Below are 14,153 nucleotides of genomic sequence, written 5' to 3'. Positions count from 1 at the left end.
CAAGGTCTCTTGGTCATAATGATCCGTGGTATTTAGTGGCATGAAAGTTACAAACAAAAATTTGTATTCAGCTGAATGTTGTGTACAACTAGATTCAGAAATTGCAAGGCCAGAAAATGGAATTAAGTTTCACTCCAACACAGCTTTCTTGGGCAGAAGTCTGCAAATCCATTCTATTAAGATTCTTCTTGACAGAGAGCTCAAGAGGACAAATCTATGTAGTCCCTTTGATAACATGTTTCTGAGCAGCTGCCGGCAAGGAGCTCTGGATCATGTAACATGTGCCTTGCCAGTAGTATAAGATAGGTGTGCCCTGCAGCAAAAGCGATGACCAGAAAGTCCTACAGGAGTAGAAACAGGTCATATTGTAATTCCCTTTTCTGGTATGCAAATTAAACAATACGTTCTCTTTAAAACACAGTGATTCGTATGCCTTAAACAGAAGCCTGTGCTGTTGAGTATCAGTTTATACTTGTAATCTGTCTGATTTTGGGATCTACCAATCCCGCTTACCTCCTACACCTACAATACATTATGAGAGAATAAGGAGCACTGGACATTACTTCTCTTTTTCCTGTAGAGCATATTCTGCATTCTGTTATGCAAAAACACATTCGAGGCAAAGACAAGTAAAGTTTTTGTGAGAATCCATAAATCTTCTTGGATATCTCTTGGATATCTGTTATCTCCTGATAAGGAGCCATTCTGTCAGACTCAGTAGGACTGGAGGGCCCCGTACACTTAAGTCGTTTGAACGTGGGGTTTGCGTGCTTTTCAGAATGCTAATCAATGCCTAGATTTGGGCTGTCCAAAATAGGATTTAAGGATGGGATACAGTCCACAAGTTCCAAATGTGCTGTCTGGAGAGCTGTTCTGCTACTTGACACACGCTTTCCTGTTCCGCACTCTCATGTCATTAAAGAAGCGATTCTACTGAGTAGAGCCTCAAACCTAAGCAGGCATGAACCAGACGTTTCTAGAGTCCGGAGCAGACTTTGATTTCATTCCTTGGGCAATGCACTGCTCTTCAGGCTGCTGATTCCTGGTTGCTATCTTGTACTGTAGTCTTTAAGAGCAAGTAATTGTAATGCTGTGAGCAAAGCAGACCTACTGCGGTCATTTGCGTGGTGAATTTCCCCTTACTCTGCTAAGAAGGAAACAAAGGCAATGCTATTGCTTGTATTTACGTTTCTTTTGAAAACATATGTTTTCCTTTGAGGCTTCTGACGAGCTGCCATTTTGATGTTTGGCATCAGAGTTTGTGACTTTGATCAGGAAACTAATTTCCACACAAGTTTTCATTATTCTTGATCTGATCAGAAAAGCTGAATCTATCACATCTGTATTAATACACTGATACATCCTAGTTCTTGTTAACTAGTCTGTTTCCTAGGTAGCCTTTCATTTAAAATCAGAAATCTTCTTGGAAATACTTCAATCAGAAGAGAAACCAGAAAGCAATGAACTTCTAAATTCACCAGTGACTCATTTAAGCTATTATGTGGTAAAGTGGGTAGACAGTGTGTTGGCAGTATGGAAAGCACTGTCATAAAACCATAACTGTATTTGCCAGTTGCAGTTAACTTGCCATTGCATAGTCTTAAGTAAATGGCATATTTAAGGAAAATAATTAATGGAACCATAAGTCACATTAATTAGGTTTTATGTACAAGACTGATTTGTAAAGCTTTCCAATAAACAAGGCTTTGCTTCCTTATGAAGTAGGTGTTTTTTTTCTTTTCATTTTTAGGAGATACTTATCAGGGGAGGACTTTCCCTTTACGAGAAGCAATTGCATAGATCAGTACACGTGACATGTATCTTTTTAACATGTTAATTTATTTCTAATGCTTGTACTCAGTTCTGTTTAATTATTGTGGTACTCACACTCCAGGTAATGTTACCATTTTTCCTGATGATTAATGTGGCTACACTGCTACACTGGGGTTTTTTTTAAAAGCCTGTCTTAATTTTTCTGGTTTGGGAATATTTTGTACTGAGAAACAGATTAAATATCAGTGTACAATAGATGAAAGATGCCATTTTCTGATGACTTTGAAAGTGGAAAAATCCCACAAGTATAGATTCCAGAGAGAATAGTTCCGGTGTTTATCAAAACCAGAGGAATAAATAAAATCGTAGGTGACTCATAGATGTTAACTGACAAGGAGACTTGAAGTGGCAAAATAAACTGTCACCCAGTATGAAAATAAGGCAAGCATGTTAATTTGAAGTCTTAAGAGAGTAATTATACCATGCTGAACTCAAGGACCCTGTGCCTGAAAAGTGTTCTGTAGGGCCCAATACTGTAAAGCTCTGAGCTACTTCAGCTTCCATTGATTTCAGTCACAATTGATGGCACTCGGAGACCAATTGCATTTCTTTCCACAGCAAGGGAAGACAGATCGCGGGTCAGATTTTTACTCTTTTATTGCATTGAATAGCACCCTTCAGAAATATTTTCACTGAAGTCAGTGTGGAATGGGTTACTCACCATCAACTGCTGAGAAACTAGTCCTTTCCTTTTAAACCTGCGGTATAAATAATCTGAAAAATGTCAGATGCTTTTTATTTCCTCACGGAAGTGCTTTTCTCTAGTTCTCTTCAGGGCTTTTGTTTGTTTGTTCTTTAAAACCTGCAACCACCTTATAAGCAAAGTGATACCGGTCTTTATTGCTTTTGGCAGTGTAATCAAAGTATTTTCTATCTGTACATCTGGTGAAGTTCTGCTCTGTACTGGAGCATTTTGCAACAGACATTGTTGGTTCCTCTGCAATGAAGCAGCAGCATAGCTAGGACTGGCATACTGCACTTACTTGATCAAAAGCTGTAGGGTATTGTAGGATGCTGTCATCAGGGCTATGATTTGTTCTGAGTTGTGTACACGGGTTTTTTAATAGGAGTATTATTAGCATTTCTGATTTTTTAGGTTTTTTTTTTAGTTTTAAGCTAAGAGAAATACTGATGTGTGTATTAACGATAAATTTTTAAGTGTTAAGGTTGACTGAAAGATGACTGTGCCTGCTAATTAGGGTAAAGATTTTGAAATGTACTCTGCTCTGGATCTTAGCAGACAACTGTGTCTTAAACAAATGTGTGGGAAGAAGAAAAGCAATCCGGAAAAAGCAGCTCTTATAGTTAGTAGCATTTTCTCCCCTTTTTCCTTCCATTGAGTCTGTCTGAAAGTGGGTGTTTTAACATACAGCCATTTCTCGTTAACATGTGTGTGTTTATTTTAGCATGATGGTGTTGTTTTTTTCATCTCCCACTCTGACACAGCATGTTTCATCTGTATATGGTTTCTACTATATGAGACATTTAAAATGGCTCAGCGAAGAAATAAGATTCTTGTCACTTAAACAGTCACTCTCCAGATCTGTGGAAACTTGTTCATTTTAACAGTGTTTTAAATTCTGTATGCTAGAAGATTGACTATACAAATTGAGAGTGATATAATGTCAAGAATTTAAAGGTACTCTGCTGTACCTGTAATAATTTATGTTAATCATGTTTTAATTTAGTCATTTTCGACATACTTGTATTTACAAATTAAACCACTATTATGGTTCTCCTTTGTTTGCATGATATGATTTTATTTTATATTTTTTTTTCCACTCACCAGATGTTTTCAACACTTTGCTTCCCACTACTGTCATCCCCTCCCTTACCACTGCAACAGTCACAACCACTGTAGCCTTAACAACCAGCACAACCACATCGGCAACAGCCATCAACACCAGAGGTACAGTATGCTTCTTTGTTATGGCCTGAAAAACACATTATAAATAGGAAATTATAGGTTTGGTTTTTTAAGAAGGATAGAAATTGCTAAAGAGAGGGTTCACACACTGTAGTTCAATATATATATTTAATAAAATAATCCACAGAATGGTACATGGTTAAGAAAGATTTTGTATGACCTTGAATGTTTTCATTGCTCTAGCAGTCTGTACATGAACTTTGACAGGATGCTTAAATTATTTGTATACATTTGCATTTAATTTTTTTAAGGTTAGTAAATTAACTTAAATGTGAAACGCAAGCAAGCTATTTTTAAATAAACATGACCTTTTAAGACTGGTTATTTTGGGTGCTAATGTTTAAAACAAGATAGGTGTCTCGGCATTGGAATTACTGTTGGTGCAGTCTTGCTTGATGACAAAGAGGCATTGCATTACGTCACCCTTGTTAGTCTTTTACAATTTAAGGTATTCCTAACTTAGGGGTGTCTTTATCTTATCAGAAGTAGGGTAAATGAGCTGAAATTTCTCTCTCCCCTCACTGCCCTCCATCCTGTTGGGGTTTTTGTCTGTTATTGCTTTTTAAATCTTTCTAGTAATGCTTTGCTTTGTTATGAGCAAAATATACAGCGTAATTTTACTGTTTTTCTTCAATGACTGATCAGATAACCGTTCAATAGTGAAGATGTGTGTGTAAGGTTTCGCAGATTATCATCTTCTGGGTAGCTAGTAATCTCTCATGGTGAGTGAAATGGCAGAAGGTTCCTATGTGGTCGGTTGAAGGCTTTCATTGTGCAAGGAGAGAGGAAATAACATTCACTTATCACACTGCAAGTATTCACATGATGAGGTATAATTATGAGTTATGAAATCTTTTCTTTCTGGAAGCATTGTTACGAATCAGTTGTAGTGACCTGCCTAAAGTGCAAGAATCGTCTGAGCTAAATGCAAGTCCATTGTATAAAGATTGTGATGGTATTAAATCACCCAATGTCCTCCTCTGTAGGGCATTGGTATTTTAATATTGTTGCCTTCATGTAATAAACTGACATCAAACCTGAAATTACATTTTTAAGCTTTAATATTACTTATAGTGTGAAAAAATATTGTTTTAATGAAAAAGAAAAAGGGTGTTATAGTAGTCCTTACCCTCCAGAAAAAAAGAAAAAAAAAGGATAGACCATGGAAAACAGCCCAGTGCTCGCATTGGCATGTGAGTACATGAGTAGTTGCAAGAGGGACATTTCTTGAAAAGGAACAGAGTGACAGGAATTACTGTGTCTTTATAAAAGAGTGTTTTGAGTCAAGCAGCAGAAGCTTCACGACTTTCTGAGGGCTCAGATACTGCAAGGACAAAGTGGTTGGTGTGCCATGTTGATGTTTGTTGTCCTTAATGACTTGTTTTCTTCTTCTTGTTATGTGGTCATAACTAAACTATGTCGCTGATGTGATTCTATACTTAGTGTACCAATGTTATTAAGGCATTCTGTTACCTCCTAAGTGTGGTTTAGGACCTCATCTTCCTTTACCCTGAAGTGTTCATTTTCACCATTTGTGTGCCCAACATCAAGAAAAAGATCTGGAAAAGAACACTCTGCTAAACTTCAGCTCTAACACATAGGAAAACACATGCAATTTGATGCTACAGCAACAAACAGATACTGCTTTAAGAGAAAGTAAAAGAAGGAAATCTGGGTGAAGGGGATCAGTCACTAAAACACGAGCACTCAATTTCCCAGAAAAAGAAGTGAATGCAGCAAAATGGCTGAGAAGATGAGACCACTTCTACCTCAAGGAACTGGTAGATATGGTCTCTTGGGCAGATAATCTAAGAGACAAAGGAATGTGGGAACACTGTTTCTTGAAAAACTTGTACTGAAAGAAAAATGACTATCTATCCCAATGAAGAGGAGAAATAGGGCACATGTAATACTGTCGTGAAGTTGTCTATCTAACAATCTAAGAAATCAAAACCCACAAAAATGTGAAAAGAAGAGAAGACTGCTATAAGCATAAGTCATAGAGTATGTCAGTGTGGAAGAAACAGGAAACCAGGCATAAAATCAGAAAAAACAAGACGGAAAAATAATTGCAACTAGCAAGGTGTGAGAAATTTAACAAAACAAAAGGATTTAGAAATACATTAGATGAAAGACAAAAATAAGGAAATGTAATGATCCTATTTATGAATGATTAGGACAAGGCTGAAGTAATTGGTGTTTTATCCAGCAATGGATGACAACTGGAGTGCTGTTTCTAATAGGGGTGTCACATTGAAAGATGACCACAAACAGAGACAGAACAAAGAACAAGCTGCATAAGAGCCATTTTGGAGAGGATCAGATTTTCAGTAGTATCTGTTTCAGACTGAGCAAAAAGTACCGTATAATCATATTTTCCTTTGACACTTCTGCTTCTTATTCCAGTCAGATTTTTGACATGAAGGAGTATACAAGGACATAAAGTTGATAAGCTATTCATATATTTTCAACCTTCAAAACAATCTTTTTTGGTTGCGTTTTGGCTTCCAGGTATGTTGGAAGCAGCATTTCTCTTTATCTTACTTTATTGGAGCTTGTTTGATCATGCCTTAGAGAAATAGAAGTTTGCCCCAGGTCATGGCATAGTACATACTAATTAATAATATCTTCGAACTGGATTTCCAATAGCTGACATAATAGTCTTGCTGGATGGCTTTCACTAATTCTATTCTAAAATTGTGACTTGATACTTATGAATCACCTCAGGTAAATTTTACAAGACATTCCTCTATTCTGCATGACTTTTACATAGTCCACCTTGAGGATATATTTCTCCACATCCAGGCACAAGAGATGTCTTTACAGGAATATGATACAGGATATAAAGAGCCCAGAGAGTCTGTAAATATATGGCATTTTACATTATGATGATTGTACTTCATCGTTACCAAAAGCCTGTATTAATGGGGGAAAAAAATCTCCAAACCATCATCAGTTAATTCTGGAACTGTGTGACCCATCTCTGTCTTAATTTGCATGGCATTTAGTAAACAACATGAAAAAAAGCTACTGATCCAGTTGGCTGACAGTATGATAATTCATAAACATCCTGTTTAGTCAAACTTTTCACTTTCTCAGACAAACGTATGCTTGCTTTTGTGCTCAGTCCTTCAGGAATTAATTATTCTTTTACTGCTACATTACCTACTAACTCAAAAAATCTAAACACGATTTGATGCCAGTGAAGAGTATTGCCCTTTATATATTTGTCAAGGGTATCTTAAAGCCTAATAACCACAATGAGGAATGTGCGACAAACTGAGAATAAAATGCATGAGAAGAAACAATTCTAGAGTCTATGGAAAGAAGAATTGTACGCTGTATGAGTAGTTTCCTATCTGTCAAATTTATGTAACGTTATTTGTGAAAACTGTGCATGGATCCATGCTAGTGTTCCCTTTTGTGACTGGGAAGAGGCACAAGAGGATTGTGGATTTGACCCCAGTAGTGAAACAAGGGATGCCTCCCTTGGAGAAACTCTTTGTTAGCATAAAGTAAATTTAGGTGATTCTGTGCTAATCCTCCAAAATCCTGTAGGTGGAGAGGGAGTGTGATTAACAGTCTAGGAGAAGCCACCTCAAATCAGAACAGCTCGGTCTCTAGTTTCACAGAGGAGAAAATCTTGTGCACGCAAATGTACATAAAACCCACCCACAGGCTGGCATTGTGTTGATCACCCACACCACCACCACCACCACCCCTGCCATTTTTTTAATTTAAATCCTGTCAAGAAAAAAACAAGTCAAAGAGGTTATAAAACTTGGTAATTCTGACTTATTATTGAAGATTGAAATCTCACCCACCACCCACCCCTCAATAGGTACAAAAGGAACATTGCAAGAGCATCCCAAACTCAAAGGATAGATCCATGCATTTCGATTGCACGTATCAGGATGATTCAGTCTCAGCTGACTCACTTGTATAATGACTGTGCCAGAATGTTCAAAGCTTTATATAGCAATGCCTAAAAACATCTCCAAAAGTCATTGCGTAATGCAGAGATATGATGCTGCTCCCAGGCAGCTGCACGATGAAGTTCAAGAGTTTATTTCATAGTCAGGGTGACCACAAAGCCAATGAACATACACATTTATATATGAATGAAATCCCTGCTTTATTATAATCCACTTTGCTTTTATTGGTTTTGGCTCTGGTATAAAAAATGATTTTTTAAAGGAGATCTGTGGAACTAAAATTAGAAGGAGTTTACAGTGGATTAAGGAAGAGTTTGAGGATGTGATCATTTCAAAAACTATTGTGAATTTAATTTAAGTGCAAATATTTCTATTTAGCATAAATTCCAACCATCTTAGCTAAAAAATTACATTACTTTCTTTTTCTCCCATTTTTACCTTGGAGTCTTTATGGGGGGAAAATAAAAGAAAAGGACTAGAATTCCTGTTTCATTATAGGCAGTTTAAATGAAGAAACTACTTAGACAGTACTTGTAGTCCTCAGGTTTTTTTGTATCAAAAAAAAATGTTAGGGCATTACCAGTTCTTTCATTGTGATTTCATTTGTCTTTCACGTAATCTGATTAATATAAATTGGCACTTTGAGATATTGGCAGAGAAAGAAACAACAGAACAAGGAAAAGGTATGGAATATGTGAGGCACAAGGGAGATAAGGGTAGACATATCTTAAATATAGTTGTGTATGCTTACTTGCATTCAACTGTGATAATAAATAAAATTATTGTTGTCTAATGTTAAAAGTAGTTTTGTATGACAGCATGCTAAGTGCTAGTTGGTTTATATACTACTTTATAGCTGTAGCAGTAACATAAAATCTAGTTTGTGTCTGGTTTTACTCAAACCAGGTAATAAAATTGCAACTTGGTAGTTTTTATTTCTTCTTTCTCATCTTCCCTTCTGTTACAATAATCTCCTACTAGCTTATCCAACTTCTAGATTTCCCAGGAGGCCAAACAATTTGAGGTTCAAACCAACAGTTCTTTAGATTATTTTTTCCCCACCAGAGATTCAAGTAAGCCTGTAGCACCCATCTTGCAAGAATGGCCATCTCTTGATTTTATAATGACTTCTTTCATTACCTTTATTTTTCATTCTGCTTGTTTCCCAGCTGTTTAGAAGGTGTGCTAATAAATCATGGTAAACCTAAATTAGACCATGATGAAATCCCAAACCTATTTTACAGGCCTCTTTCCCTAAGCCTTGAAATCTCCAGGGTCGTCTCTGGTCAGAGCTATCTGTTACCTAGGTGAAACATCCGCAAGCTACAGCTTAGTAGTATCTGGGAAACCTTCCCTAGCCAGCATCTGCAACCAGCTGATAGAGAGGCCAGGAATAGAAAGTGCCCTTCCATTCCCTGGCACTCATATGGGCTAAACAGAGAAGACCAGGAAGAGAAATGGTGCCCAGTTTCCCAAGGTCCACTACTAGCTAACAGGTGCAGAGGGGAGATACGGGAGCGTAACATGGTCCGCCTCCTTTTCCATGTGCTCTCTGTTACGAAGGGCTCGGTCATTGGAAGAAGAACTCCACAGCGTTGTTTTTGTATGGCCTCAGCTCATCAGCAGGCATGTGGCTCCTTGGGCCAAGTCCTAGGCTTCTGTGCAACAGGGAGAACAAATCCAAAGCCGAGATCCAATGTACCTGGAGAGCAGAGAGCAAGTTGCCAAGATTTGAGAGTTGTTGTTTTAGGATCAAACAGTTGAATTTACTATATCGGAATATACCTGTTGTGGTGAGATTCAAACATGGTGTTCATGGAAATATGAGGAAATTAGAACCCAGAGTTTAAAAAAAAATGAAATGTGCTCCTCTTGTCTCCTGTGGTACTTGCAGGATGCACAAGAGCTATGCCATGCACAGGGGAATCCAGAATACTTTTGCCCACTTTTGCCCAACATGAGCAAGGAAGGTGAAATGTTATTAGTTCTGTCTGTTTCTTTGTAGATCCCTCAGTGTTTCTCCTGACTCCTTTAGTATATACAGCTCATTTGGTTTCACTTGCTCTTTAAGTCACATGAGTCTTGCTGATTTCTAGAGTTTCTGGAAAAAGCGAAAAATAATAGCATTAAAACAGATACAAAAAAAAAAAAAAGCAGCTCTATAATGTTGCTGCTTAAGTCTATTTTGCCAGCTTTTTCTCAATAAATTAGTCTTCTAATGTGTACCTGCCCAGTCCTCATGTGTCTGTGCCTTCTCTGGCTCCTCATATGTTGAACAGGACTTGGAGTTTCTGAAGTTCTACAGGTGCATTTGCAAGAGGCTTAGTAGTCCACAGTGCCCATTTTAGGGGCAACAGAGTATTTGTTCCTTTGCATAAGCAACAATTAGTTAGGGTTTCATCCCACTAGTCAGGCTTGGTGGTACAATTAATGCTGCTAATTCTCAAAGCTCACAAAATTAAGATCAACAGAGGAGATTGTAACATCTGTTCTAACTCAAAAACCTCTTTGTTTTTTAGGTCTGATAGATACACAGCCAGAAAAAGCCTTCTTATAGTATCACAAAAGTGGCTTTTGAGAATGTTAGTGCAGAGATCATGTACACAGATTTGACAGATGCAAAAAAATTAAAAAGAGGAGTTCTCAGGTATTCCTCTTATGCTTTAGTCCCATGGTATAAGGTATCCCCCTGTAGCAACCAACCACTACCACCACCACCCCCAAAAAAATAAACCCAAACAAACAAACAAAAAAACCCGAACAAAACAAAAACCCCAAACTCAAGTGGTTTCTTACTTTACTGGCTAGATTCCTACAGATTTCAAAGTATATCCACAAAGAATTAGAGTCGTGACAAACAGTACATGTTCATATGCCTGGTGTTCACAGACCTCCAAAAACATGCTAGCTTCAAGCAAGAGGCTGCTCAAACCTAGCGTGAAAATAAACTATATATTTTGAAAGTAAGATTAGGAATTTTGGATATTGTAGCATCCACAGAAGATACCTTCCAGTGGGTCAGAAGAAATAGGACAACAGGGTAGTAAGTAGCATCAGATTGTGGTTATGAAAGGAAGCACTTTTTCATGCAGTGTGCAACTAAATGTGAAACTCCTTTACCACTACATGCTAAAAAAATGGAAATAGCCTGAGGTTTATATTGTGAGCTGACCAAAATCAAAATTAAGTGTTTCTGGGTGGAATTCCCAGTTCTCAAATACTTTTTAAGGATGCTTTATAGTTGTAATATCAATCCAAGAGTAATCCTGGAGTCAACATGCACAGCACTAAAGCAGTCTAGCCACAAGATGAAGACTGTCGTCATTATTATATGTTATTTGGTCATATTATTCATGAAATGAGGCTGCTGCATTCTGGAACAAATAAAGATAGATTTCATACTCTGAATAGTTTGCCATATAAATGAACATCATAAGCGAGACATAGATTACAACACAGGCACGCTGAATACATGAAAAGAAAGGAAATATCATAATATCATATATTAGGAACCTGGTCTTTGTGTCTGGAACAAATATTTCTAGTGCTAACAAATCTATCCAGCTGTCAGCTTGCGGTAATGAAGTATGCAACTTAAAAAGTACACAATGATTTCCAGCCTTGATGGATTATCACTTAACCCAAAATGCAACAGATAAGTATCACAATTGGTTGATGGTCTGATAAAGATTCCATTATATAGCTGAGCTCCAGAGAGGCTTCAGCAATGTGCCAGGAATTCAAACATTCCTAACCTGAGCTCTGATCACGCTGGGCTTTTTTTGTTTTTTTTTTCCTACTGCATATGAATTATGCAGTCTAACAGACTTTATTCTAAGCTAGCAGTATGAGAGATTTTCCAAATTAAGAGTCCCTTCTGCTGGAAGCACGCTCACTGCCTGCAAAGAAAGTCCTTTGCTCTGATTTCATCCTGAGACTTGCCCTCAGGTGCCACAGACCGCAGGGTCTTGGCTCTCCTTCTGCCCAGCCTCCACGTGTAACTAGCAAGGAAACACCGCCCGTTCAGAAAGGTCCATGGGAAGGACTGAAGTCATCAGTATCACCACCTCTATGTAAAGCGTAACATCAAAGACAATATGTACTGAAGACTGTAATAACTGTGCTGACTGTTTTCATCTGACCTCTAGTTGAGTGGTGACCTCAGTCATAACATTTCCTACATTTTATTAATGTGTAGTCATTTTCAGTGCTCAGATGTAAACAAGACACGAAACCTATATTATTCATACTAATTTCATTCTCCATTCATGCTTAATAATCTTGTGACTTTCAAAATATTAATAAAAAAATTTGTTTAGATATTCGTATTTACTGCTTTAAAAGCCAGAATTCCACTGATTTCCAGAGACTTTTAGGATTAAGGATTTACAGCTTTACAAGCACTTTGGCTTGCACATTGGTCAAATGAGTTTATCCTGTCTAGCTGACAGGTAGTTTTGGGGTTTGGATGAATCTGTATTTTTCCATTCCAAAGAGAGACAGAGTATTTTTAGTGTACTGTCAGAGTGGCCTGCAGTGCCCCATAAGCTTGAGAATGACCTGCAGTTTTGTGACTTTCCTCTACACGGTGAAGAATTTCTTCTACAGGAGAACAGACTGTAATATCCTTTCTTCTGTGTAATACCTTACATATACATAAGCTCATTAATTTTCAGGGGGACTATATATGGTTTAGTATGTTATTTATAGATTAAAATCTGTGATCTGCTAAGTCCAGAGGGACCCACTGGGTCAGTTAGCCTAAATTCTTGTACAGGTTCCACTCTCATAGATTTATAATGAGGAACAGAAACCTTTATTTTATTAAAGAGCATCCACCAGGACATATATAGACTTAATTCTCCAGAGGTCCCTTCCAACCCTATGATTCTATGATTCCAATTTAGGACCTAAGGAAATGGAGAATCCACAATTTCCCTTGGTATTTCTCTTCAGCAGTTAACTATCCTCATTGTTACAAATTTGAGCCTGCTTCTCAGTTAAATGTCTTTGAGGTTAACAACCATACATCGATTCTTGTTAAACCTTTCTCCAGTAAAAAGGCCTCTCATTACGTCTGTATTTTCTTCTCAAAAGTGAATATTTATTACAAAGACGACTCTGTAAATATGCTTCAAAAAATATTGCGGGACTTCATTTTAAAGAATTGAATCTATGTTTTTTAGGATCCTATTAAGACTTTTGGTTGATTTGTTTTAAAGACCTTTTGAAGGGTATCTTCAATGATGAGTTTTAAGGGAAATACAACACATTTCTTTTAACAAGGGGAGATCAGGCAAATCGTTTCTCTTGAATATGTTCCATTGTTGCTGTATTTATATCAAAGCACAAGGCTAACGTCGTTGCATTTAGAGAGATATTTATGGTATGTAAAGATAGTACCAGTGAAAACCAAGGTCTTTTTTTCTGACATTACTGCATAAGGAAGATTTTGGCAAGTTCTGTGCTGTCAGGATACTGATGAAGTGCTTTACTGTTAAAAGCAAAAGTATACAACTAAGTATCATTACAGTTAACAAGGACAACTAAAGCAACTGTTCCAATGTCATGTGGGATGTTAGAAAAAGACTGAAATGGTGCCGACAAGGTCTAAAAATGAGCAAAGGAAAGAAAAAGAGAGAAAAGTGCTTATAGTTTCAAATTTATTGCTAACACCTTTAATAAAAAATGCACGTCTTTCTCACTAACCAGTGAACTAAAGTCATCAACTGTGCCTTTGAAGCTGAAAAGATTACTCTCTCTGCCCTTGGTTTCTCTGACACTCCACTTGAAACACAGTTAATAACTTCCAGTGTGAGCCTCACAAAATACAGAATTGATACTAATTATATTAAGGCTTTTTTGGATGAAAGATGACCTTGGCAAAACTCGAAGCTACTGCATTCCCCAGAACAATAAAATAAAAGCAAAATCTACAAAGACTGACTTTGGAGACGATTTAATCTGACCTGGTAATTTTTGCATGTGAGTTTATTCAGATAGGGAATGCAAAAAGGGGTATTCTTAAGGTAATATTTTAGCATTTTTCAGAGCATTGAAATAGATTTCATAGCCATCCGCCTTTTTTGCTGCCTTAGCAATTTTGGGTGTCTGTTCTGTGTTGACTTTGGAGACAACACCATGGAGGAAACCGGGTGCCATGGTTCTTGGAGAGGGCAGCGGAGAAAACTGGGTGCCATGGTTCTTGGAGAGGGCGGCTCGTATGCATGCTTCCCAGGAGTAGCTCCCTTGGAAGCCGGCAGAAGCATCAGTACGTAGTCCTTGGCCTGGGTCTCCTCTCAGACCCATCTGGGGCCCCTGTATGGGATGCTGTACTTTATGTGGGTTATTTTCAATGCAAGTTGTACATCATGAGTAACAGGATGACACAGGTGTGTTTCTAGAGCAGAATGCCGAGTGCGTGCCTTGCACATCTCCGCGCACCGTGCCAAAACGCT

General features: G+C 37.7%; 1 protein-coding gene across 4 annotated transcripts in view; it reads left to right on the top strand.

The window, feature by feature from the left end:
• Window positions 1–14,153, top strand: part of CADM2 (cell adhesion molecule 2) — a 668,106-nt gene that overhangs the window by 619,130 nt on the left and 34,823 nt on the right. For 2 of the 4 annotated variants that reach the window (XM_074599214.1, XM_074599223.1), the window contains one exon: window positions 3,623–3,742. The exons of the other annotated variants lie outside the window; for them this stretch is intronic. In XM_074599214.1, the coding sequence (XP_074455315.1) occupies window positions 3,623–3,742 (120 nt within the window). The remainder of the gene's footprint in view (window positions 1–3,622; window positions 3,743–14,153) is intronic. 4 annotated transcript variants of the gene reach the window in all.

Source organism: Larus michahellis, chromosome 1 (genome assembly GCF_964199755.1).
Source record: "Larus michahellis chromosome 1, bLarMic1.1, whole genome shotgun sequence".
Classification (NCBI taxonomy): domain Eukaryota; kingdom Metazoa; phylum Chordata; class Aves; order Charadriiformes; family Laridae; genus Larus; species Larus michahellis.
The sequence above is the reverse complement of the archived record's forward strand: the minus strand, read 5'-3'. Positions and strand labels throughout refer to the sequence as shown.